Source organism: Budorcas taxicolor, chromosome 15 (genome assembly GCF_023091745.1).
Source record: "Budorcas taxicolor isolate Tak-1 chromosome 15, Takin1.1, whole genome shotgun sequence".
NCBI lineage: Eukaryota > Metazoa > Chordata > Mammalia > Artiodactyla > Bovidae > Budorcas > Budorcas taxicolor.
The window spans coordinates 78,962,882-78,989,616 of NC_068924.1; the positions used below are offsets into that span (position 1 = coordinate 78,962,882).

Genomic DNA, 26,735 nt, shown 5'->3' on the forward strand with positions numbered 1-26,735 from the left:
TTGAAAGTCAATGATGTAAACAATATAGTGAATTTACTTAGTATTTATTCATATTAGTTAACGAAGGATCCTGAATGATTACCGACGTTAGAAAGCAATTAACTTGGAAGAAGCTCAAAATGAACTGGAGATATAATACTGGCTTGGCTTTAAAGACTAGGAAACAATCCAAGCTTCAAATCAAAACCCTGCACCCGTAACAAAGTTTACTTAATCCCAGAGGTTAAGCTGTACACTTGGTCTGGGACTGATCCGTGGGTCCCAGGAGCGAAGTTGTGGGTAGCAGTCCTGATGGCCACCGTTCAAGCCGGCGCCGCGGTTACCGGAAAGCCTGCGCGAAGACTCGTTTTCGCAGCGACCCGGCCCCCCAGCCAGGTGGTTGGGCGCGGCGCCCCGCACCTCCCCGCCTCTGCGCACAGCGCGCCTTCGCCCGAGGCCCCGCCTCCAGACCACGTGTGCGCCCTGCGCCACGCTTGCCGCAGCTTGAGAGCTTTCGCGTCGGGAGCTGAGTTCCTGGGCTGCGATTCGGCGCTCGGAGCCCGGCTGGCCTGTGCCCGGTGGCCGCGCCTGTGCCCTGTCCCCAGCCGGGCCCCAGGCGCCATGGCGTCCCGCGGGAGGAAGCGGAAGGCCGAGGCGGCGCTGGCCGCTGCGGCCGAGAAGCGGGAGAAGCCGGCCGGCGGCCAGGAGGGGGAAGTGGAGGGGCCGAGCGTCGTCATCGAGCACTGGTGAGCGGCCCGGGGCGCGGCGGGGCGCGAGGGCGCGGGCGCCGCAGGCCGGGGCCCGGCTCTGACCTCGCTCCTCTTCCCGCAGCACGAGCTGACGAGTCTACGGGCGCAACGCCGCGGCCCTGAGCCAGGCGCTGCGCCTGCAGGCCCCCGAGCTGGCGGTGAAGGTGAACCCTGCCAGGCCGCGGAGGGGCAGCTTCGAGGTGACGCTGCTGCGCGCCGACGGCAGCAGTGAGTGCGGGCCGGGCGCGGGGGCCGGACAGCGCGGGCCTCCAGACCGCCGCCTCCCGGTGGCTTCAGGGAACGGCTGCCGGGTTCCAGAGCCGTTGCGCTTCACGTGGCCTTTCTTCCCAGGCGCGGAGCTCTGGACGGGTCTTAAGAAGGGGCCCCCACGCAAACTCAAGTTTCCGGAGCCTCCCGTGGTGCTGGAGGAGCTGAAGAAGTACCTTTCGTAGGGAGGTGGGGCAGAAGGCGTCTCGCTGAGGTTCGAGATGGCAAATGGGGGGCGTGGGCTGATCTTGGTGCGGCTGCTGGCGAAGCAGCCCTTCCTGTTAAAGCCCTGATTTCACTCAGGACCTACATCTCCATAACTCGCTTCTGCTCTCGAGATTTCCTCTAGTGGGAATATCTCGTCCTCTTTTTCCTCGTGGAAAAACTGAAGTCGCCCCACCCCCCCTAAAATTTCCTGTTCACTGCCCTTTGCTACAACCTTCCTGTTTCACTCGCGTCTCTGAGCTAAGTCGTGGAATGCCGTTGGTAAATGACTATGCAAATTGTGTCCTTAGAGGATGCAGAGAACTGTGTCCCTTGGAGTGTGGGCTGATGTTCTGTTTTAAAAACCGCTCACTTTCCTGTAAATCCCATCGACGCCCTCACTTATGTGTGTGTACGTTGCTTCTCCCTGGCCACATCTCTGTGTAGTTTCAGGTATGCCTGCTGCCCTCCGTGTTACCAGTATGTGCTGCCAGCCCTGCACGGTGGTGCTGGCACTCCTGGTCGCAGAATCCGACTCTGTCCGAGTGCTGCACACAGGGCTTTTGCATGTTGTCAGGCACTTGATGTTGAGTGAGATGGGGGCAGTGTGTGTGTACACCCCTTGAGCTCGCTATGTTCAGTGGTGGAGGGCTGGCTAGGATTACCTGGATCCCTTCTCTAACTCTTTTCCTTTCTCCTTTTCACAGCCTCTGTTCCTGGTGATATTGGAACGTTTATGACGGGACGTGGCCAAACTTCAGTCATGTCCCTGAAGCTGTGGTTTCCTCCCCTCCAGAAACGATGGTTCAGTTGTGAGGCAGTCCTCTAGTAAGACATTGAAAAGTTCTTGGATTTGGTTTAATAAAAATTAAAGGATCTGAGTTGACATAAAGCCTGAGTCATGAAGTGAATTTATTAATATGGGAAGGGGACCCTCTGCCAGCCTTCTGGGATTGGTCCTCATGTTCTTCATAGCCTGAGGTCACCAATTAACTTGGGTCTCCTATGGTCCCTTATTAGAGCATGAGAAATACTTCTAAAAACTATGGGGGAAAAGGAAATAAAAGGAACTATTTTTCTCACCTCACTTCTCAGAAGTGATGGTGCAGGACACCTTCCCAGCCCCATGGAGCTTTTGGCTACACGTCCCATGCCGGCAGTGACTAAGCCATACACACCGGGTACTAGTGATTAGAGGCCTGCTGCTCGCGGAGACTGGCTTTGCTGTCACCTGTGACCCACGAGAGTTGGTGACCACACAGTTTATTGCTTCACTTGTCACTAACTGGAAAACAAGATTATAAAAGAAGTAAGGGGATTCAAGTTCATAATTTTCTACCTATTGAATGACTTCTGCCTGGCTCCAAAAGCCTGCAGAGGGAAGGAGAGCTACGGGTATGCCTGCCTCTGGTGCTAAGAGGACGGGCATGTGCGGGCCTGGCGGTGACCTTCTCTCAGACAGCATGTCCCACCCTCCCAGTCCCTGCGGCCCGCCCTCCCCGCTCTGCTACGTTAGTATGTCTACCTCCGTTTCTGACTCTGAGGAAGGGTCAGGCCACACGCAGAGAACATTCGTGGGTAGAATCCCCTCTGACAGTGAGCCTACATCAATCTCCTCTTCAGGGCTGGCAGGAAGTGGACCCGCCCACTCAGAGCTGCCAGTTCCCTCCTTGCCTGCCTCTGGAGCTGGGTATAACACCTCATCCATTGATAGGGACACTTCCAGGCCAGCGTCCACCCAGTTTGAACAGGGAGGCGAGAGGTCTCCATAGGACCTTTGGGGAGGGTCAAGGGAGTCCATGTGGAGAAGTCTGTCTCTCTCACCTTCCAGTGGCTGGGAGCTGCTAATTTCCAGGTCTGGAGTCCAAGAGCCTCCCACTGAAAACACCTCCCCCTCACTTACCTCGGAGGGCATGACAAGGGGGCTGAAGGGCTCAGCTGGCTCTTTGTTCTCAGAGGGCAGGTCTAGGGGGCTGAAGGGCTCAGCTGGCCCTTTGTTCTCACCAAGAGGTTCCTTTTCCAGTCCCGTGAACTCCCTGGGCCAGAGCTCCACGTCCGGCAAACACCATTCTTCCCCTTCAATCCAGGTCTTGCCTGTTTCTGTCAGGTGGTAACTCGGGGTCCTGCAGCCCTCAGCCCGGGGACTCTCCAGAGACTCCATGGGCGGCTCAATGTCGGAGCCGCAGAGCATGAAATCCAGGATCTCCTCCAGCTCACTGGTGGCGGCAGCACTGGTGATGCGGTACTCCTCAGCTTCGCAGGGCTGCCCGAGCAGGGCGGGGTTGAACGTGTAGGACTCTCTGCAGTCCATGTCCAGTCCAGGTTCCTTCCCTACCAGCTCTGGGCTGGACCCAAACTCGGACTTCTCCACTGGGTGGTCTGGGCAGCGGCCCGCAGAGAGCAAAATGTCTTGTAGCCTGGAGCACACGGGTGAGTCCTCACACAAGTTTGTTCTCGCGGATGACAGGTCCAGCTCCTTACCTGGGGATGGCTGTGTCCCCAGAAGCTCTCCTGAGTCTTTGAGTTCTGGGATTTGAGGGCTATCTTGAGAGATTCTGAGGGGAGGCTCCTGAACGACCTCCCAGCAGGTCCCGTTGACAATCTTGCGAAGCTTCACTCTCCCAACCTGCCCCTCCTCTGCAGAGTCCGGGTGCGGGGCCCTGGCTTCGGGGCTCCTCTTCTTGTTCCCACCCGTCTTCCCAAGACCCGATGCGCTTGGGCTGCTCCCGAGGGGACTGGCTCGCCCTGTTTTCTGCTTGTCCTCGGGTGCTTCTTTATTTGTACTCTTCTGCCGCCACAGACGCCGGCCAGGGGCTGTGGGCACTGAGCTGGCTCCACTGAGGAGGCTGGCAGGCTTGGATGTACAGACATCGGGAGATGGCTTTGAGCGGCTCAGCTTGATCTTCCTGGGTAGGAGTCGCTCGTTGACGGACGGGTACAAGCTGGGTGGGGAGAGTGCGACAGGACCGAGGGTGCGGTCACTCCTGTTCTCTTTAGGTCCCTGACCGTGGCTCGATGGTGAAGCGATTGTTTCCTGTGGAGCTGGGCAGGCCCTGGCCTTCCTCTTGAGTAGGAGAGTGCCAGATGAGTTCTCCAGGTTCTGTCGGTGGTTCTTCTCCGGGGGCCCCTCCTCCTTCCCCGAGGACTTCAGTCTCGCTGCCCCGAGAGGACAGGGCGCCTGGGTGACAGGCAGGGGGGCTCGAGGTCGGCGGCTGGAAGCCACCACCCTGGCAGAGATTGGCGCAGGGCTGGGAGGTTGCAGGCACTCCCTGTTCAGCCTTCGACCCTGAGGGGCCTTCACCAGCTTCCCACCCTCTAGCTGGAGGGATTCGAGCTCAGACACACGGAGCTGGCGGGCTGCGGAAAGCACATCCTGGGCTTCTTCCCCAGATAATTCCATCTCAGAGGTGTAGAGGAAGTCCACCAGCTTCCGCAGGGTCCTGATCTTCAGGCCCCCCAGCTCAAGCACCACCTTCCGACCCTGGGCTGGCTTCTCCCGCTCCAGGCGCTCTGTGAAGAAGGGGCTGCAGGCTGACAGGATGCAGCAATGGGCTGGGACTGCCTCACCTGGAGGGAAACCCAAGTATTTATCTCAGGCCGACTGGCACGCTCGTGGGTTAAACAGACACTGTACCTGAATGTACCGTCCCTTCTGTTTCCCTCATGGAGGTTCAAGTAGAAGAAATCTGTTTCTTCTGCCTACCTGGAACATTCTGCCATTACCCAGCTAACTCAGTTTTTATCCTTACAGGCTTATTTTAGACTTTCAGAAAGCCTTCCGCACCCCTCCTCTGCCATCCCGTCTGGGTTAGCTGCGCTGTAGCTATCACAGCATCCAGCTATCTGCATTGGAATTGTCCATCTCCTTCACTAAACTTCTAAGTTCCAAGGACAGGGACTGTCTGTCTGACTCACTGAAGAATACCCAGTACTTGACACAAAGTAGGGGATCAAATACTTGCTGAATAAATGTTTTTGACTCACCCAAGAGTTTAAAAATTTGTACAGAAGCTGCTTGTGATCTAATCAAAAGATCATGAGCTTTGGATATGGATAATCAGGATAATCAGGGAAGCTTGCTTCCCTGGTGGCTCAGACCAGTAAGAAATCTGCCTGCAATGCAGGAGACCCAGGTTCCAACCCTGGGTAGGGAACATCCCCTGGAGGAGGGCATGGCTACCCACTCCAGGATTCTTGCTTGGAGAATTCCATGAACAGAGGAGCCTGTTGGGCTACAGTCCATGGGGTTGCAGAGAGTCAGACACGACTGAGCGACTTTTCACTTTTCAGTCAGGGCTCAGTTCTCCTGAAATCTCTTCACTGCCTGGTATCCACTGTCCTGAGCCACCTTCTCATTTTATGGGCACTTCTGGAGAAATTTTTCCCTCTCCCATGGCTTCCATTAGCAAAAGCTTGCTGATGATTCTCAGATCCAACCCTGCCCAGATAGCTCTTCTGAAATACTAAGCATGCCACAGCCTGCAAAACAACATGGATGTCCCACAAGTACCTCCAATGCAACCTTTCTAGAAAGTAAACTCACCACTCCCCACACTTCAAAACTTCCCGATTTTTACTTCAAAATAAGATAACACATTCACCCAATGGCCCAGGCCTGAACACTAGAAGTCATATTTGATTCTTCCTTTTCTCTTACCCACTGCATCCAATCAAATATTAAGTTTTCTTTAAAAAAAAACACTAATAACTCTTGAGTCCTTATTATGTGCCAGGCACCTAAGGCTCTTACCAGAATTAGTTTTAATCTTCACTGCAACCTTGTGAGGTAGTTGTTATTACAGATGAGTAAGCTGTGGCACAATGTGCAAAATTACAGTTAGACGCTTACTCCTTGGAAGCAAAGTTATGACCAAACTAGACAGCATATTAAAAAGCAGAGATACTATTTTATCAACAAAGGTCCATCTAGTCAAGGCTATGGTTTTTCCAGTAGTCATGTATAGATGTGAGAGTTGGACTGCAAAGAAAGCTGAGTCGAAGAATTGATGGTTTTGGTGGTGTTTTGGTGGTGTTGGAGAAGACTCTTGAGAGTCCCTTGGACTGCAAGGAGATCCAACCAGTCCATCTTAAAGGAGATCAGTCCTGAGTGTTCATTGGAAGGACTGACGTTGAAGCTGAGACTCCAATACTTTGGCCACCTGATGTGAAGAGCTGACTCATCTGAAGAGACCCTGATGCTGGGAAAAATTGAGGGCAGGAGGAGAAGGGGACGATAGAGGATAAGATGGTTGGATGGCATCACCGACTCAATGGACATGAGTTTGGGTGGACTCCGGGAGTTGGTAGACAGGGAGGCCTGGCATGCTGCGGTTCATGGGGTCGCAGAGTCGGATATGACTGAGTGACTGAAGGAGCAGGGACAAGATTTGAACCCAAGGCTGCCTTAGTCCATGTTCTTAACTGCAGCAAGTTTTGTAAATTCTTTTTGTTGCTGTTGTTCAGTCGCTAATTTGTGTCTGACTCTCTTCGATCCCACGGACTGCAGCACACCAGGCTTCCCTGTCCTTCACTACCTCCTGGAGCTTGCGCAAACTCATGTCCATTGAGTCAGTGATGCTATCCAGCCATCTCATCCTCTGTGGTCCCCTTCTCCTCCTGCCCTCAATCTTTCCCAGCATCAGGGTCTTTTTCAGTGAGTCAGCTCTTCGCATCAGGTGGCCAAAGTATTGGAGTTTCAGCTTCAGCATCAATTCTTCCAATGAATTCAGGGTTGATCTCCTTTAGCACTCACTGGTTTGGTCTCCCTGATGTCCAAGGGACTCTTAAGAGTCTTCTCCAGCACCACAATTTGAAAGCATCAATTCTTCGGTACTCTGCCTTCTTTATGGTCCAACTTTCACATCCATATACCTCTTAAATACTTCTCTTTAATAGCTCATAAACCACGTATTTCTTTCTATTCTCAATGCCTTAGTTCAGGCCACAGTTCCCTTTCTCCTGGATCCCAAAACAGCCCCTACCTGGACTCAGTAACAATCTAATAATTCCCCTCATTGCAGCCTGAGTGCTATTTCTAAACCAGTTATGACCTTCTTCTTTAAAATCTACAAGTATAATTCCAGTGTTCTGAGGACAAGACCAACTTCCTTGGTATAACACTTCAGACCTGCTAATTTCTCTAGCAACAGCTCTGATCAATACACTTCTTATAGTCTGTGCTCTAGCCATAATGAACCACTTGCAAACCTCTGGTCCATACCTCTAAATCTCAGTACATGCTGTTTTCTCTGCCTGGGAAAATCCTTCCCCACTTCTTCCTACGTCTATTTGTCCTTCACAACTCATCTAAGAGGTTATTTCCTCCAAGAAAATCTCCCTAACCCCCATCTCCCAACCTCCTCAGGTCTGTGAAGTAGGTGCCTCTTTTGTGCTCCTGTGTCAGCCTGTATCTACCCCAATGTTATTTATTATACAGCCCAGTTATGTGAATGCACTGGTTACTGGAATATCTCCCCTATATGGCTCCCTTGCAAGGACGGGCTTTATCTTCACATACTATGTGCCCATGCTAGTACAGCATACTTTTTTGGTTTACTTTGAATAAAGGAATGAAACGCCACTCTTACTAAGAGAACCAACAGACAAGTCACTTAAATCACTGTCTCAATTCGCACATCTGTAGAACTGGAACCATACAACAACATTCTTTATCTCACAAGGCTGTAGTAAAAATCAAGATGAGAAACTAAACTATACTATATGTACTTGGTAAACTGGAGAGTGTTACACAATGTTGGTAATGAAGAAAGTGAACTGCCAAGAGACGAAGTAACTTGCTTGGCAAGACGATAGGAAAAAGGGGCTTCCCTGGTGGCTCAGTGGTAAAGAATTTGCCAGCGAATGCAGGAGACACAGGTTCAGTCCCTGGTCTGGGAGGATCCCACATGCCGAGAAGCAAGTAAGCCATACTATTAAGCCTGTGCTCTAGAGCCCAGGGACCCATCTACTGAAGCTCGTGCACTCTAGAGCCCATGCGCCGCAACGAGAAGCCACTGCAACGAGCAGCCTGCGCACTGTGATGAACAGTCCCCACTCGGCGCAGCTAGAGAAAAGCCGGCGCCGCAGTAAAGACCCATCGCAGCCCAAAATAATACATGAAAAAGGAAGCAGAAAAGTACGTAATAGGACCATCTGATACTTACATTCTGCTTAGTACAACATTAAAAGTACCTTTCTAAGTGTCTTACGTATGTTAAACTCAACCTTCACAATCACCCCACTACCATATTATCCACATTTTATAGAATTTCTACACTTACGGAGCTTTATAATTAGTTCATTTTTTTAAAGAGGAGTATAATCTCACTTTCACTTTTGAGAAATGTACCCGTCCTAGAAAAAGCTCTTTACCAAATAGGACTCAAAGGCAATCATTACACACTTTCCTGGTTTTGTCCTTCACTGCCTGGCCCTAAAATCATTTTCTCTTAGTCTATGGTGAGTTTTCAATTGAGTCCCTACTAGTCTCTTACCTTCTGCCTGCAGAAGGACATCACAGAACACACCACTCTGTTGCTGGTGATAAAGCTGCAGAAAAGCTAACCGGAGGAACCGGGGATTCCTGTACAGGATTTTGGGACTGGCAGGAGAGCACATGTTGGTCTCTTAACAACCTTTCTGGGTTTTCATGGATCAGATTCCTGTGGGTGAGATAACACCTTTCAGAGGCATGGTTATACCTAATTTTTTTCTTTTATGTTTAAGATGACAGGGGAATTTTGAAAGTAAGAGACAAAAGCATGAATTGAGGAACCATAAATCCAGGGATTGTGCCCCCAAGTGTACCTTAAGAATATCCTAGTGGTTACAGGTGGGAGCTCATTGATAGTCTTAGATTTGAATCTCAGCTCTGTTATTTATTAGCTGAGCTATATAATTTCAGGCAAATGATCTAACTTCTCTGACTCTTACTTTTCTGATCTAGCTAGGAAATGGGAAGTATAACAGTCCTGTACTAACCTCATAAGGCTGTTTGAGAGATTTAATGAGTCAATTTCTACCAAGCTGCTTAGCACTGTGAGTGCCTGGCACAGAACTAGCACTACAAAAATGGAATTTTTGTTATCCTTAAACCTTCGTCATTCATATTAGCAGGGACTCAACTCCTATGGTGCCGACTACTCATATTCTTCCTGAGCATCATATTTCTGAGTTTCATGGGTGTACTTCCCACATTTAACACATTTTAACAAAACACTTCTTGGGTATTAAATGATTTCTAAGAAGTCATACACGCCTTATTTTCTCCAAGCTCACTCTATCACACTAACCAGCAGAGGGTGCACGGCAAAGAAGAGAAGCTGCTGGGCTTGGTGAGAAGGTCTCCAACCGAAATAAGAAGACTGCCACCCTTGGTTCAGATGTTCTTGTCCAAAGGAAGCCTGTTTCCGCCTGGAAATTGGCACAGAATTTAGTCTTTAGGTTTGTCAATCCGGTTAACTATCTGGCTAACAGTGAAGCAAAGATGATTATGCTAGATTTTACCCCTTCCCAACACAAGCTGGGTATTCGGACTTCCGGCTTACCACGTTTCCAGTTTTCTGCACCGAGATCCCCACACGCTGCACAGGTGGCGTTCCTTTCCTGGCATGCAGGTTCACGTCAAACTATCGGTAAAGAAAAGAGTGGAAAAGGTAAATTAAGAAACCGTAGGTTCCATTCCATCCCAGTCAGAGAGCGGTTGCAAGGGCCCAAACGTAGGCCCTGGGGGAGACTTCCCGACCCACCAGCACTGGGCCTCGCCCCCAGACCCAACCTGGAATAGCTCTGCGGGAGGAGATGCTCCTGCGGTCGTCTCGGTGCTTGGGTCCTCGATCCAGCCTGCCTTGCTTCCTCCCACACTCCAGCCTGGCGCGCGGAGGCTTAGCAAAGCTGCACAACGTCCCGAGGTCTTCTTCCCTGTCTAACACCAAAGGAATCGGGGTTGGCGGAGCGGGGAACGCAGGGCTTCAGGGAAGGCCCTGCAAAGCGGGGCGCTCCACAAGCTCCGGGCGCCCGGGGCCCAACTCCTTTGAGGAGAGACCTCTCGGCGCGAAGGTTTCTGGGAATGGAGCGTGGGGGTCCCTGAGGCCCGAACCCAAGGCTCGCCTTCACTGTCGCCTCCGGGCGCAAGGGCTTTGCAGCCGCCCCCCGAGTGCCCTCGTCCTGCCGCGGGCCCCGGCACCCGCGTGCACCAGGATGGGGGGGGGTGACAGCGAAAGCCTGAGGCCACGCAGCCAGCACCACACACCTCGCGCCACCGTCCTCGCGCACCACACGCACGCACGTCGCGGACCCGACGTGCTTCCTCCTCCCCCAGCCTCGCAGGTTGACGCCGGGCGAATACGTCATCCCGCATTGGCCGAGGCCCCTCAGACAGCCAATCGCAGGGCGAGGGGCGCTTTGGGCGGGAAGCTAAGTCTCGAGGGACTTGGGGGCTGGGGGCAAGAGGGGTCCCACGAGGAGAGACAGGGCGGCGGGCCCGCCGGGGAGGGATTCTGTAGGAGCAGGCCTCATCCTTGGCACCCGACGAAAACAAATGGAAAAGAGGCTCCAAGGAGGTGGGAGGACATCTCTGGCTTCCCGTGGAGGAGGCTGCTAATAGCCTCGGTGCTGCTAAGAGCGCCCCAGGCGTGATGGAGGCGAAGGCTTACGGGTGGCGCCGGTCGCACCAGGTCGCACATGTCTCACACTAGGTGGCTCCTGAGGCCAGGAATGTTCTGGAACAAGATTCCTGGGCTAACTCCTGATTTCAGGTTTGTCATAGACTCCACCCCAGACCCACATCTGGGAGACCTGATAACCCGAGGCGGGGGGCAGAACTCTCCATCCGGAGGGATCTCGAGTGTTGAGGTCTTTAGTGCACTTCCTGGTCGGAAACACGCTGTTTTCAGGGATGAGATCAAAAATTAAATGAACTTGAGATCACACATTCTGAGAGCGCGCCAAGCCGCGTCGGAACCGCACAGCAGTTCTCTGCCCGGTGCGTGTTGGGACCTGGGTCCTGGCTTCAGGTAGCTGTCCGGTGGCGTCCTGCGCTGGACGGAGCCTGCCAAATCCAACGCCGCTGGGGACGAAGTGTGGTGCGGTCACGCGGCCGGAGGCAGGAAGGACGGTACCTGAGAGACGGGGAACCTGTCCAGGGACAAAGCGGAGAAGGGTGAATAGGACTGGGCACTCAAGTGTATCTTGATTGCTATTTTACATCTTTTCAAAAGGATCTGAGGTGGTTGATTGAAATATGGGGCGGGGCATGGATTGCCAAGTCAGGTAATATTTTCCCTAGTTTGAGCTCCCTGCCCTTGAGATGACGGAAGAAACAAGGAACAGAACGACATTTGGGGTTGCTGTCAGACTTTGAAGAGGTAGCAGTTCGTCAAAGGACATAAACCTTAGCAGAAGGAGGACAGATTTTTAGATGCTGCCAGCGCGTCACACACGCACGCACGGGCACACACACACATGCATACACACACACGAAAGCAAGCAAGGGGAAAGGACGGAACAATACTTGTTTGCAGCATCTGTTACTGTGGAAATGGAGCCTTGACTCGGCAGGTGCGGTGCCACCGTAGGTGATTCTATGGCGTTTGTCAAGAAAATAGAAATATTGCATTCTCTCAGAAATATATTGTTATCAGGATTAGACTAATTTTCAAGAGGTAGAGAGGACTCACTTCTTTTGTTTGTTTGTTTGTTTTAAATGCAACAACAGTTTAGTTAAATCTTGTGTTAGTCAGTGTTATAAAGGGAATGAAAAATGGCCATCCTACCCAAGGCTTCAAAAATGGCAAACTTAGGATGGTAATGTGTTGCCATCAGAGCAGAGAAAGAAGTAAAAAATGTTTTGTTTTCCTTTGTATGGGTAGCCAGTGTGGTTTTTTTTTTTTTTTGGAGTTGGATTTTTAAAAATTTCTTCTCCTTGGCATTTATAGTTTTAGGCTGTTTTAGAAGTAAAGTCATCACAGCACAATGCTCTGCCCTATATAATAATTTTAACATTTCTTTTTAAAGTACAGTTTTATTTCGTAGTTCAGTTTATGATATCTTTTCTTTGTGTGTATGTGATGATGGTTGTGGGTGGAGAAGTTAAACTCAGAGTTGTAAAAATGAGTACTGAATGTAGTCTTCCATGCGGTAACACCAAATGAAAAACAAAGAAAAAAGGAAGGGGGGAAAAAGCCTCCAAGAAAAACAACCCTTTTTCTCTGAACACATCCATTGATTTCTCTCCATTTTTACTGCTACGACTGTAGTCAGCTCCATATCACTGCAACTTGACTTTCAAACTAATTTCCTTGCTTTCACTCTTCCCTCTAGTTTAATCCATTTGTCACATAAGCAGCCAGACCTTTTCAAAATGTTGATTGGATTGTGTCATTCGGCAGTTTGAAATTTCCACAGGCTTTCTTTCACCTAGAATAAAATCAAAACTCCTTTCTCTAACCTATAGATGCCTTTATACTCTGATTCCCACCTCCACCTCCCTCATTTCCAACATGTTCTGCTGGATCCAGTATATTTCAGGCTCACACTTTAGGGCTTTGGCATTAGTAGTTACCATTGTTCATATTTTCTCAAGGTTGGCTGCTTCTTACCATTCAGATTTCTCCTTAAATGTCACTTGTCCAGAGAGTTTGTCCCTGACATCCAATCTAGAGCAAGCCACAGGTCCTTCTCATCAGTCTCTCATCTCTGCATAGTGTTCCAGCTGGCATCTTATTTGCTAACCTTCTGCAATTTCCCCTGACCCAGGTAGAATGCAGACTTATTGAGAGCAGGGTACTTGTCTGTCTCCTTATCCTTGACCTCTAGAAGAGTGCATGAACAGTAGGTGTCCAGAATAACCCGAAAGGAACAAGTCTTTTTCTTTTCTTTTCTATTCACTGAGTATAAACAGTTTTTCCCTCAGTGAGTGTTAATCCTTATGATTCTTTATTTGAAGATGGCTGTTTCAGATAAATTTAACAACTTTTCATCACTGAGTTAAGTGTTTAAATTTGTATATGATTTTTTAAAATTTATTTTTTATTGAAGGATAATTGCTTTGCAGAATTTTGCTGTTTTCTGTCAAACATCAAAAATTTGTATATAATTTTATTTTGAATGTTATCTACAAATTCATTAATGTTAAATGACTTGTCCAGGATTATTTAACTAGTAAAACAGCAGACTTCATTATTCGTGTGTTGCTAAATATGATATACAAGGCTGAGCTCTGGGGATACACTAGAAAGATAATTTTTATGCCTTCATGGAGCTTATCTTCTGGTGGGGGAGACAGGAAAACACACAGACACATACGCATGAAGGAAGGAAGGAAGTCAAAATATTTGCAATCTGTTAGTGATGGTTTGAAAGAAACAAGACTAATCCATCTCTAGAAAATCATAGCTTATTCTAGATAATAGCTCTCATCTAGGAACCAGTGAATCAACAAACTGGTTGATTTCTGGTGTTGTTTTCCTTTGACAATCATCTTTGGCTTTTAAACTTGCTGTACAGGACTAGGAACAGATGGAAAGTAGAGGTAAAAGAGGGAGAAGGCAATGGCACCCCACTCCAGTGCTCTTGCCTGGAAAATCCCATGGACGGAGGAGCCTGGTAGGCTGCAGTCCATGGGATCGAGAAGAGTCGGCACGACTGAGCAGCTTCACTTTCACTTTTCCCTTTCATGCTTTGGAGAAGAAAATGGCAACCCACTCTAGTGTTCTTGCCTGGAGAATCCCAGGGACGGGGGAGCCGGGTGGGCTGCCGTCTATGAGGTCGCACAGAGTCAGACACGACTGAAGCGACTTAGCAGCAGCAGCAGCAGCAGCAGCAGAGGTGAAAGATGTGATAAGGTAATTGGAAAAGATTCTTAGGCAATGAGAGTTAAAGGCTGTTTGTTTCTTTGTCAAATGTATTCATTTCCCATTCTAGTTTGTTTAAAGCCCATCAGATAGGTGCTGTGATGTCTGCTTGGTCTTCCAGCACTTCGGAGAGAAGTTCTTTTTGGCCACATTAGACCAAATGAGAGGGTCTATGAGACTGTAGAGCAAATATGAGGGCGTGGATAATGATCAGCTAAACCTGATTAGAAGGGCACTTTCATGCTGAGGAGTGGAATTCCAGTTTAGATAGATAAGGAGGGTCAGATTATGGTTAGTAAATGTTACTTTAATGTATTGGATGAATAAATATGGATCTTGAAAACAGATGAGGAGCTTGGCCTTTATCCTGACCACAGCGGAAGGTAATGGAAATAGCATGGGTTTGGAGTTAGACTGATAAGGGTTTACTCCTTAGCTGGATGAGCTCAGGCAAGTTTCTTAACCTTGCTGAGCCTTGATTTTCTCATCTGTAAAATGGTGGTAATACTATCTCCATGGTGGTATTTTAGAAGTTAGGGATAATGAGTGCAAAGTCCCTTACATGATGGATGGGTCATCACTGGTTGCTATTTGGGGGCAATGGTGAGCTATTGAAAATTTTTTGCCAGGGTAGATATTGATAATCATAACTTACTGAGTTTACACTGTATGCCATGTATTCTTTTAAGAACTTTATGTGGATTTTAATTCTTTTAACAGTCCTATGAGAGAGATATAGTTACTGTCTCCACTTACAGGTAAGAGACTGAGTCACAGAGAAGCTCTGTAACTTTTCCAGGGTGCAGTGTGTAGCGTGTGTGTGCTGCTCGCTCAGTCGTGTCCGACTCTTTGCGACCCCGTGGACTGTGGCCCGCCCCAGGCTCCTCCGTCCGTGGGATTCTCCAGGCAAGAATACTGGAGCGGGCTGCCATTCCCTTCTCCAGGGGATTTTCCTCAGCCCAGGGATCGAACCCGTTCTCCGGAGTCTCTTGCATTGGCAGGCAGATTCTTCCCCACTGCGCCCCCTGGAGGGCCACGCAGTATGCCCATTTACTTGATTAGGTATACGTAGCAGAAACGGGTGCAGCCAGTCAGCCCTACTGCAGAACCTATGCTCTTAACCACTATTTTAAATTATGAAACCTTTATGAAGATTCATTTGGTAGCAGTCTTCAGATTTTTAGATTTTTCAGTAAGAAAGAAAGAGGAAGTTTTCAGTTTATCATTATCATTTTCATATAGTTAATGACCATAATATAATAGTCTTTGTAAGCATAAAAAAATTTTCAATCGCTGCCCTTCATGGCCTAATAGTCTAAGAACATATTAAAGATAACTCTTAAGAGAAAAAGAATACCTGTTATAATCCTTTATTTAGGTCAAGCATAAAGAGAATGCATGAACTAGACCTTCTTAAGCCCGAACTTCACAGATGAATTGAACTTTCTTGATGTGAGAGTTTCTTTTCCTTACATGTGCTGTTGTCTCCAAATATATCACCTGTTTATGGGATATCATTTACGAGGCCCCTCAAGCCCACGTTATTTTGATTTGGGGCAAATGAGAAGACTGATTTTCTTCAACAGCCTAGTGGATTCAGCTTCCTTCTAGTTGAAAGTATGTATGTGTGTGAAAGTAGCTGAGCTGTGTCCAGCTCTTTGAGACCCCATGGATACACAGTCCATGGAATTCTCCAGGCCAGAATACTGGAGTGGGTAGCCGTTCCCTTCTTCGGGGGATCTTCCCAACCCAGGGATCAAACCCGGGTCTCCCGGATTCCTTACCAGCTGAGCCACAGGGGAAGCCCAGCTGAAAGTATAGATGCTAAAAATGTTAAGTCGAAGTATTTGTTTTTCTAATTAGCTCAAATGCATTTAAACGAAGATAAAATTGAGGATTTACCTCAGATATCCCCTACCATCCCAGCCAACACACTGTAGCCCTGTTTCTACTGTGGCTTGCTCCTTCCCTTCTTATCTTCCTGTGGGAAAATGGTTTGGGGTAGAAAGCAACAAACCAAATAACAGCAGGCGAATAAAATCAGCTTTTTTTCTTCCCTACCCGGAAAGGAAGGAGGGAGCAAGAACTCCACCATCAAAGAGAACCGTGGTTCTTAGGCATGCCGTTCTAGAAGGCCCTTGTTCCTTCAGCCCCCTTCCCCAACCCCTCCCAGCCCTGCAGTAATCCTTTAGAGATTATATAGTCTCCACTTTAAATATAAATATATATATAAAACTTCCCCCTGTCTCTTTTTCTCCTCCTCTTGCTTTTTTCCCCTGTTTCCTATAATAAAGTTTCCTATTGGATAAAATCAGCTCCCTGATTTATGCCTAGCTCCTATTGGAAGTTCTCAGGGGCTGACATCACTTAGGAAAGCGAGGGGGTAGGGCTGCCAGATCAGTTTGTCACCACCCAGGCTCCCTAGCCTTTGGCTGGGTGCAACTTCCATTTTAGGTGTTGGATCTGAGAGAAAAAAAAGGGGGAGAGAGAGAAAGAAGAGCAGGAAAGATCCTGAAAGGAGGAAGAGGTGGCGAAAAAGCAACTACCTTGCTGGATTTGTCTTTCTCAGCACGTTGACGGAGCCTTGGTTTTCTCTCTTAAAGAAGTGGTTTTCAGAAGTCCACATTTGAGGTGTGTTTCTTTTTAAAAAATATGTGTATAGACGGGTAAAGCAGGATAAGCCAAGTTGAATTTTTGTCTTATGGTAACCGAGGGAATTTGAAGACGAGAGGGTCTGTTATGCTGACGGGTAACTTTTAAACAATTATTAATTTTTCTTTCTACTTATTTGGGGGAATTTTGGTATTTTATCGTATTTAAAGCAAAGGAAGATATTCAAGACCCAGAAACAAACTTCTAGGTCTAATATAGGGAGATGAATAGATTCAGAGGGGTGAGAGCTGTTGCATAAATTTACATTTTGGTGTGGTCTTTGATTGTATGTGTTTTTTTTCTAGGCTAGGCTAACAAACTTCTGTTTTCAGAGCCCAAACCAAAAGTTGTTTTTTTTTGGCATTTTGTGTGTGGGTTGGGAAAGGAATTTGTCCGGGTCGGAAGCATACAGATGGTTCTTCATATGTTTCAAAACTTTTTTTTTCTCCCTTTTATCATTAAATTTGTGAAAGTGGAAAGTTGCAGGGAGCTTTGCAGCTTAAATAGTGATATTTTTCCCCTGGAGAGTTTGAACGGCCCAGATCGGTTTCAGCCCTGCTGTTCCTGGGTGGATCCCTCTTTTACTTTTTCAGGTGTGGTGGGTGGGAGCCTCTTTCGCCTTCTAGACTTAGCCTCCCTGCTTTGCCTTGTAAAAGAAAACAAGTAGACCCTTGGTAACTGGATTGCCACCCCCTTTCTTCTAAAACTACCTTTCATGGCAAAGATTTGTGGAGGTGTTGTATGTTCAGTGTGCATATACAATAATGTCTGGTTTGCGTGCTTAAAGGGATAAGGAACCTCTAGCCATGCGCTTTAGCTCACCTGAGTAAAGTCGCACAGAAGAGACATTTCCAGCTTTGTGCTCTCTGAAAGAGGCTGGGATTTAAAAAAGGTCAGGCTAAAACACTTAATACAGACCCTAGTGTTTAGGGTGTGTTTGCGAAAGAACAGGGGGAATTCTTATTTTTAAACCAATCTGAAAGTTGTTTTTTGGAGGTGCATTTTTGATTTGGTTAACTTGCTGTGAAACCAGAAATCCTTTAAGATCCGAAGGCCCATGGCTGTGCTTTCATATCTTATGTTTAATCTTAAGATTTGTTTTTGTTTTGCACATACATTCCTGCAAAAATACTAGATAAGCATATAGCCGGCTCCTCGGTAGCTGAAAACTGGATGTTCCCTTCCTTCTCCCTTTGAAAATGCGAATCATCTGCAAAATTATAACTGCAATAGACACTGCTCTCATTGTAGCAGGATGGTCCTTAATATGTAAGCTGTTATTAGATTTAAACTGGCATGTATCTATAATAATCCTCTGATTCTGAACCCCCCACCCCACCCCACCCCGCCCCTTAATTCTTTTCAGACTAGAACAGTTCCTTGAATTTCTTTTCCAGGACAAGCCTATTTCTTGAAAGATGATTTCATTCTTGTGAGGTTGTAGCTTCAGAGGAAACTGAACTTTGTCCCTTCTTTTAATCTAATTTATGCAAGGGCTACAGTAAGATTTTAATGTCTGGATCATCTAATTTTAGCAAGTGCAGTTAAAAAGAAAGAGAAAGGACAGTGTGTATATTTTGTGGGCTGTACTTACATCGTTTCCAAATTTTCGAATGCTCCCTTCAGCCTTGACTGCAGCCTAGGGGGGTTTCTTGGTGGATCTTTGGAGGATTGGTCATGTTGCTGCCAGAGTGTCAGTTTCCCACTCAGCCTTTAGGGGGAGGGATGAGGGAGTCTGAGCGAGTACAAAGGCAGTTTGAAAATGGGTTCTGGGTGACTGAGTGGTGGTGGTTTGGGTCCAGCTTTACACACTGGGCTTTGTATGGCTGCAGTGAGCATCCTCGTTGCAAAGCGTCCAGGACTGTCTCCAGGAACTGCGGCATTGTTGTGACTGGTGTGTGCTATTGGCCTTTTGAATGATAAGATGGAAGACCCATCTTTTACCTCACCTCTGCTGGTTCTTCCAGGACACACAGGAAGAGTGTGAATAAGCAAATCTGTTACTTGTTTCGCTCCTCACTTTGGTTTGGGGGTAGAAAATGACGAGTGAGCATGAGTTCTGCGGATTTTCCTGTCCTTGTTTGACTCCTCTGTGCTGTTGGTTTCTTTGTTATAAGACTAAGGTACGGTCTGTGTTCCAGGTGGGGGCCTCCTTTGGGTGTTTAGAGTCTTAATTCCTTTCTTAGGGTTCCCTTTTGGAGAGCCAAAGGGGTTAGAACGCGTTCTTTCAGCTAGGATAAAAATGGGGACTGTTGGAAATCTCAAAAAGAAGCTCTGAGTAATTGCAATTTCAGCCTTGGGTTTATGAGGTAGATGATCTCTAGAGATGAGTGAGAGAGGATGGATGCAAATAAATTAAGCATAGATCATTCTTCAGTTGGAGTAACAACATGATTGGCTCGGCATAACCCCTCGCCTCCTGTTTCGGCACTTGGTGCCCCTGCCACTGAGAGCCAGCCCTGCCTCTCCCACCCCCGACCTTGTTTTCTCAGTGAGTGCTAACCATTTTGCATGAACTATTAATTTCCTACAGTAACTTTCTGTCTGTTTTCTGGTTTATGTTTTGTTTTTTAAGGAATTTGAGCCTCAGAGAAGCTGAGGTTTGCTAAAAATTTCAGTGCTTGTAAGTGACCAAGGATTAAACCCTGTTCTGACTATATAAAGTTAGTGGATTTAACCGCTAAAACACTGTTCTCCAGAGAGGACAGAAACAAGAGCCAGAACTAAACTGAGCCCTTGCAAGAGGCAGGAGTGCTTCATCCGAGGAAGGTCAGTGCTCACTTAGAGTTCCTGCATGCTCCGAGGGAGAGTGGCAGTACACGTAAAAAATCAATTTTCCAGAAAGCTGTAAGGAGCTAGATACGTTAGAATGGATATTATCTCAACCTTTATTATAGGGATCTTTCCATGTGCACATCATTACTGCCCTGTAATTCTTAAACCTACTGGAAATGCCTCAAACTTTATTTGATTGTCAGTGAAATTCCTTCCAGAGAATTTTCTGACTTGGGTTTGGAATGAGTTGCCAATTTGCAGGGAGAGGTTTGTAGCAGGTAGTTCAAGTGCTGTCTGTCACACTGTGTTACAATTGTGTGTCTGTTTTTTGTCTTTTCCCCTATACTGACCTGCTTGAGTGTAGATGCTGTCTTATCTTCGTGTCCCCTTAGCACTTGGCTTGGTGTCTAGGATACACTGAGGGAAGTGAAGTGAAGTCGCTCAGTCGTGTCCGACTCTGCGACTGCCTGGACTGTAGCCCATCAGGCTCCTCCCTCCATGGGATTCTCCAGGCAAGAGCACTGGGGTGGGTTGTGCAGTGGGTTGCCATTTCCTTCTCCAGGGGATCTTCCTGACCCAGGGATCGAACCTGCGTCTCCCACATTGGAGGCGGACGCTTTAACCTCTGAGCCGCCAGGGAAGCCCTGTTGATACGTGGAGGTGCGCAGTGAATCTTGGTTAAATAAGGTTCTATGGGAATCAGTAAGAGACTTTTGTGGGGAACGCCGAAAGGAAGTTGAGATGGGAAGAAGTTCAACAAAGATTAATAAAACTGCAATGTAATTTTGAAATTTAGTCTGTAGTTTTAACTTTTTATACATTGCCTACCTTCCATTTTTAAATACAGTTTTTAGAAAGAATTGAAGGTTTAAAATTTGAATTTTTCTTTAATCCTGTTTCTTTTCTGGGCAAGTAGTACAAATAATAGTGTAGATAGTAAGGATCCTAGTCAGTGCATTTCAAATTATAGGCAGCTGTTAACTTCAGCCACTGAAACCTTATATGTAACCATTTTCTAGAGGGGAGGAACTGGTTACCCAGAACATATTAGGGCAGCAGCGGGGAAGTATTGCTTTCAGCTGTGTTGGAAGTAAATGGTTTTTATACTTGTTAATAAAAACATAAAAAGCTTGAAATGATAGTTTGAACATTAGTGCTTCAAAGAAAGTATGTTTGGACATCATTGTATTTTTTTTTTGGTCACTGCTTTCGCTATGAAACTAGGAGATTTTGTTCACAAAGTGTATAAGTTTATGAGTGTAAGAACCCAAATTAATTTTCTGGGAAATTAGGAATAACAGCGAGAAATTTGCCTAAAGGAATGAGCCATAGGTTATTACTATTTGATTTCATGTTCTCTTTCCTTGCAAAAGGGGTTAAAAGCTGTGCGACTCTGAAGTAGGGATTGCTCTGCCTAAACGCAGCTGCCTCCAAGGCTTGTAATAGAGGGCGTTGATATCGCCCGGCGGGGAGATTGCAAAGGCGGGAAGAACGACTATTCAGTTAGAACTATCCAGTGGGATATGAGGGTATGGATTGATTTGTATTTAGTTTTACTGTATAATGTATTTTTGGAAGTAAAATCCACCCCCCCCCCCATTCTACTTGGAATTGCATGTTATTGATTGTTAAATGTGGACCCTGTTCTCAATACTTAATGTTTATTATTCTGGTTCAGGGACAGTATTTCCTATTTTAAGGCCATTTTCCTCTCCAGTGAGTCCTTACACCTGATTGGAATGGTGTGGGCAGTTAGGTTAGGCATGTAGTGGGGACATTGTAAAGATCCAGAGTTTTCTTTTCTCAAAGTCTTCTCTGATGGCCAACAGGTAATTTGGTCACAAAACATGTCCTATTTTGGATGATAAAACTTCTTTTGAAAATATTTCAGACTTTCAGAAAAATTGGAAGAGAAATACAATAACTCCTGTATATCCTTCATTCACCTTAACACCAGTCGTTAAAATTTTGCCACAAATGCTTTATTATTCTGTATTTTTTGATCAATATGCTGACCAAACAGGGAATTTCCAATCTAAATGTGCCACAAATACAAAAGCAGGGCAGGTCTGCATGGTAAGAGCGAGGATGCTGGAGCTGGACTGCCTGTGTTCAAATCTTCTGCCACGTAACTAGCGAAATAGCCCTGGGAAGACTCTTTAATTGCTCTATGCCTCCATTGCCTTGTATGTGAAATGAAGACAATGGTATTAACTATCGCATAGGATTGTTGTGATGATGAAGTGCCTTAATACATGCGAAATTCATAGGCTGTTGTCTGGCTCATGGGAACACCTCGTTTTTTGCTATCAGAATGGATAACTTTGAAAGAATTCAAACATCATTTGTCTGACTAAGTTTCCTTTAAGGTGTCTTATATGACCTGAGACTCTGTGGTGGATATAGATGCTTTTATTACAGAATAAATGGGTATCCTGGATGAATAGGCTTTTCTTTCTTTCTCTTTTTAAAATAGACAAAAAGTGCCTTTAGTGATAGGCGAGTTTAAGTTGTGGAGGCAGGTGGTCCAAAATACGGGTGCTGTGGGAATGGATGCCTCTGAATAAATCGAGGCGTGGGTGAGGGAAGAGAAGCTGGTGGCAGCCAAAGCTGTGGCAGTATGCTGCGGGTTTCTTACGAGATTTGGGTGCTTTAGGGGGAAAAACAGCAATACAAGTTTCTCCCATCTTTTTGTATCTATAGGAGACAGAACTCTAGCATCCAAGGGTGAACTTCCTTTAATTTTGGTAGAGAGCGGATTGAAAAAGCTTTGTTTGGGTTTTATTCTTCGGACCAGATTCTTTCCCTTGATGTCTCACTTGTCCAACCAGGCTTTTGTAGGGTAACGTTAGTTTTGAATGTACAGGAAGCAATTGCGCAGCGATGAAGGTGTTTTTTTTTTACTGTCTTCTCTTGAAATAAACCTCACTTTTTAATGTTCAGGAAACATCATTTTCTGTTTTCAACCCTTATTTATGGGACATTTGCAAAACGGAGACACGTAGAGATTTTGAGTTCTTCAGTGCTTCCTGTGAGGAGTGTGCTCCTGTGACAGCGGTCTGTCTGCTCTTATATGTGGAAAAGCTAAACTGTGGCCTGTGGGAAATACATATGTGTTAACTGCAGCCTTGTCTGGAAGATTTTGGTTTCTTCCAGCCGAAGTTTTTCCTTCCCTCATACTAAATAACCCATGAAACTAGTGTTCTGGAAAGTCTTTACACTTAATTTCTGTTGGCTCTCTATAGCTTCCTATCATGACTTCTCCACCCAGCTCTCCACAGTTGTTTATTTTTGACTGTACTGGGTCTTTGTTGCAGTGTGTGGGCTTTCTCTGGTTGCAACAAAGCAAGTTGGGGCTATTCTCTAGGTGCCGCGCGTAGACTTCTCAATGCTGCGGCTTCTCTTGCTGGGCCTATGGAGCCCTGGGCTCAGTGGCTGTGGCTTGGTCGCCCCTCGGCCTGTGGGCTCTTCTCAGACTAGGGCTCAGACAGACCTGCGTGCCCCGCGTTGGCAGGTAGATTCTTACTCACTGCGCACCAGACCCACGTTTCCCTCCACTGATTCTCCTACGGTTTCTCCTTTTCGTTCGCGTTCCTCTTTTATTTGGTGTCTCCTTTACCTTTTTGCCTCCCCTATCTTTTTCCCCTTAGGTTGGTGGTCTTGGTCTTCATGGGCATCACTTTGCCTCACTAACACTTAATATGAAAGAAACTTCTAATTCTTAAAATAGAATAAATTGTACTCATGTGGTGAAGGTTCGAGTATTAGGACTGAATTTGGTTATTTCAGTTAGGTCTAGATTAGGATTAATTGTTATGATTCAAGAAGACTGAATTCTAATTCAGATTAGGGTTTGTTTTTTTCCTCCATTTTCAAATATCACCCGCATTTACTAACTAATTACTCATTTTTTATTCAGTAGAGCAGAAGAGTAAAAGTCAGTCACTTCTGGGCTATTTATCAGTCCCGTGTGGGTTTCCCATGTTGTTCAGTATTGAATACGGTCGTGCATTGAGAGGTCTCTTTGTGGAGTAAAGATATTTGTTTTAGGGAGCTTATATTTGAAAAACCAAAATATATTCTGGTGGTTGAGGATATAAGGCATTGTTATAGGAACTAGGTCAACTTTTCAGTACTTTTATCAAAGCACCTACAGTTTCCATTTCATTGCAAGTGAAGTAAATCTCATTGAAATAAAGTAGCTGGTGTATATTCAGTACACTTTTAAAATAGAGTGATCTGTTTTAAAGGAGAAACTGGTGCCAATCTGATTTCTTTTCCCTGTTTCTTTGTTGGGAGGGGGGAAGCTCTGTAGCCTCTTCTCTGTTTAGTTCTCTGCTGACTGCTCTGTAAACCAGGGGAGAATTGGCCACTGAATGTCTACCCTGCTGAAGGTCAGCCAAATCTGCAGGTAAGACTACTTGAGACCCCCACTGATGGGCCTAAAGTCACAATTAGAAAAACATTTGTAGAAAGAAAAATGAAATAATGTTGATTTACTTTTCTGAAGTTTAATTTTTTGCGTTCGCTGAAAAAGTGAAACATCTTCATTTGAAAGAGATCCGAGAGCCTGCTGTGCACCGACTGGGACTCACAGAGCTCACATTCCAGTTGGAGGAGATAGGCATTAAAAGAGCAAGTAAAGACGCAGTAAGTCAGAGTATGATAACACTATTGAGGGAGAAAATAAAGCCGAACATGTAGAGCGGTGCATAACAGGAGCAAGGGCAGGAGTGAGGTGGCTCTAATAGGGAGCAGTTAGGGAGGGCCTCACTTCCAAGCCATGTTTGAAAGAGACTTAAAAGAACTCAGAATGAAGTCACACAGATAAGGGTGCAAAGTGCAAAGGCCCTGACAGACGGGTTGGTACTAGCAGGCAAGAGAGATGGGGCCGCAAACCCCTGGAGGGAGGCCCGTGAGTGGGTGCTGCATGTAGGGAGGCCGTAGAGGACTCCTGCACGCACGGCACAAAGAAGTGTTCCCCGCTGCAGACCCCAGAGACGACAGCTGACAGCGGTGTTTTGTGTATGCTTCATAAGGAGCTGAGGCGACGCCTGGCCCAGCCTCCATCTTTGTCCCGTTGCAGAATAGTCAGCACAGAAATTGCGAAGTAGCGGAACTCGCATAGGTGGATGACCCTTGTCTTGGAGAGTGATAAAAGAAATGCAGCTATTTAGAATAAGCTTGTGTGTGTGTGGAAACTGAAATCAAAATTTTCTTCCCTAGAGAAATCTGTTTCTCCACCAACTGATCTACAGAGTCAAATTTCTATGAACAGTAGAAGTGACAGCCTTCTTTTTGAGTACATTTGAGTACATTGAGTTTTTGGTGTTTTTTTTTTTTTTTTAGTACATTTGTTGATTTGGCTTATGACCAAATATCATGCCTACCCCGCTTATCTGCTGCTTTTTGTTTTGCTCATTGGACCAAAAGTTCCTGCTTCCTCACAGCCCTAATCATTGAGATTAAATTGCTTCAGGGTCCATTTTATAGGCCACTGTATCCATATTACTGTCTTGCACATCAGAGGATGTGATCAGTCCTGATAACTAACTGTATGTCTGTTTTCCCTTTTCGTGTATTGACGTGTTTAAGCAGTAATGGTGGTAAAACACAGGCTGCACCCCTTGGCCTGGGCGGCTGCGGTGGGACTGAAGGGGCACCAGCTGTGTGGTGGTCGGCGTTCTGTGGCATCCCATGACGGAAAGGAAAAGGGTGGTAGTTCCCAGAGGAGTCTCGAATCCCATTCTTTCTGTCCCTTGCAAGACTTCTTGTGTTGCTAGTCTGTCCTCCAGTGAAAGAGTGTCCCTGTCTCTCTCCGGGTTTCTCTCTGTTTGGGGTTTAACCCTAGAGCTTGACCTGGTTACTCTCTGTTCTTCCCTTTATTTATACCTATCTAGTTGTCATTCTGTTACCTAATACCATCCTTGGGAGATGCCCTCAATCAGGAAACTTTTTTCCCTCTCCTATCCCCTTCTCCTTTGGTCAGATAACTGTGTATCATCTTGCAGGAAATACTCTCGGCAATCAGATTCCCCACATTTTGGAGTTGCTTTAAATCGCTGCTTTGCAGATGTTTATAGTTGTCTTGAAAGCAAGTCTTTTGATGCCATTCTTCTTTCCTAAGTCTCTGGTGACATGCTTCCTTGTGGAAATATTTCTCTTTATGCTCCTTCTAAAAACATCTTACTATTCATTTGCTATTCAAAGCAGAAGTTAAAGTGACTTACTTGGATAACTGTCAGAGGTAACACGTGAATCCAGAGTTTATTATATTGTCAGCTGGGCTAAAATTATGTAGGGTCTTGAATGTTAGATTTAGGACTTCGGACTTCTTTTGGGATGGAATGTGGAACCAATCTTAGGAAATGTGGCATAGCTCTTTGTTCCTTGGAGGAAAGTTAAACTGAGTCATTTGAAACAATAATTGGGTTTTCCAATCTGCAGTATAAATAGGGATATCCTTCACTGTAGCAACTCAGGATTCCAAAGAAGTGAGATAGTTCTTCCTTTTAGGTTCTGAGCCTGGAATATAGCATTTAGTATTGTATCATTCTGGCCATTTATATATTTAATTCCATACTTTCAAAGAAACTTTAATCCAAACTGAATAATCAGCTGTCTGATGAACAGTAAAGCGGGTCCAAATAATGTATTTTATAATCAGTGTCCTTTTTGGGAGAGGAATGTGGTGGGCAGAGGGTTGTCAGGGATAGGCCAGGATGGGGGTTCCAGCAGCTGTCAGAACTGCTTTGAGAGCTTTTTACAAAGATGAATTCTGAGGCACCTAGATAGTAAGGTGTGAGGACTGGGGATGTAGATTTGGGAGATGGTTCTAAAAACAGCTTCCCAGGCGATTCCTATCACTCAGGTTTGAGGACCACAAAATCGGAACTTTTGAGTTAAGCTACAGAGCCGCATGATTTCTCAGATGGGCGGTTACTTAGTGTGAGAGGCGGAGGAGGCTAGTTCGTGGTGTCGGCGGAGAGTTGGAAGCTCTCTGCCTCTGCGTCCCGTGCTGTCTTGAAATGGCTGATTGTCACTGTTGGATTTGGGGAATCTGCCAGCGCTTAGTAGGGGATGGAGGACTTGCCTCTGGGGGGGAAGGGAAGCTTAGACCACATCTCCATTCCCCTTCTCCATTTTGAAATTGTGGACCGACTTCAGGAGAGGATGTTAACACTGAAACTCAGCTGGACCATTTGTTTAGAACTCAGCAGGAAGGGCCAATGTTACTTCCTGTCTGAAAAGGAAGTGC

At 46.5% G+C, this 26,735-nt stretch overlaps 3 protein-coding genes across 4 annotated transcripts in view; 2 read left to right on the forward strand and 1 right to left on the reverse strand.

Moving 5' to 3' along the window:
* Positions 1 to 448: 448 nt before the first annotated feature.
* Positions 449 to 2,091, forward strand: SELENOH (selenoprotein H). Of its 2 annotated transcripts, none has more exons than XM_052653137.1 (4): positions 449 to 725; positions 811 to 956; positions 1,080 to 1,209; positions 1,907 to 2,091. In XM_052653137.1, the coding sequence occupies exons 1-3, from the start codon at positions 601 to 603 to the stop codon at positions 1,178 to 1,180; spliced, it is 372 nt and encodes a 123-aa protein (XP_052509097.1). In that variant the 5' UTR covers positions 449 to 600; the 3' UTR covers positions 1,181 to 1,209; positions 1,907 to 2,091. The 2 variants fall into 2 exon arrangements, with proteins under 2 accessions (XP_052509097.1, XP_052509098.1); XM_052653138.1 differs by having other exon boundaries at positions 1,080 to 1,184.
* Positions 2,092 to 2,706: 615 nt separating this feature from the next.
* BTBD18 (BTB domain containing 18) lies at positions 2,707 to 8,816 on the reverse strand. The gene is made up of 2 exons (XM_052653392.1): positions 8,693 to 8,816; positions 2,707 to 4,766 (listed from the first exon to the last, which is right to left on the reverse strand). Exons 1-2 carry the CDS (start codon positions 8,814 to 8,816, stop codon positions 2,707 to 2,709), a joined length of 2,184 nt encoding a protein of 727 aa, XP_052509352.1.
* A 7,696-nt stretch (positions 8,817 to 16,512) lies between these two features.
* The window catches only part of CTNND1 (catenin delta 1), a 44,536-nt gene continuing 34,313 nt past the window's right edge, over positions 16,513 to 26,735 (forward strand). Inside the window, exon 1 of the mRNA XM_052652181.1 lies at positions 16,513 to 16,681. The gene's annotated coding sequence lies outside the window, so the exon portion shown is untranslated. The remainder of the gene's footprint in view (positions 16,682 to 26,735) is intronic.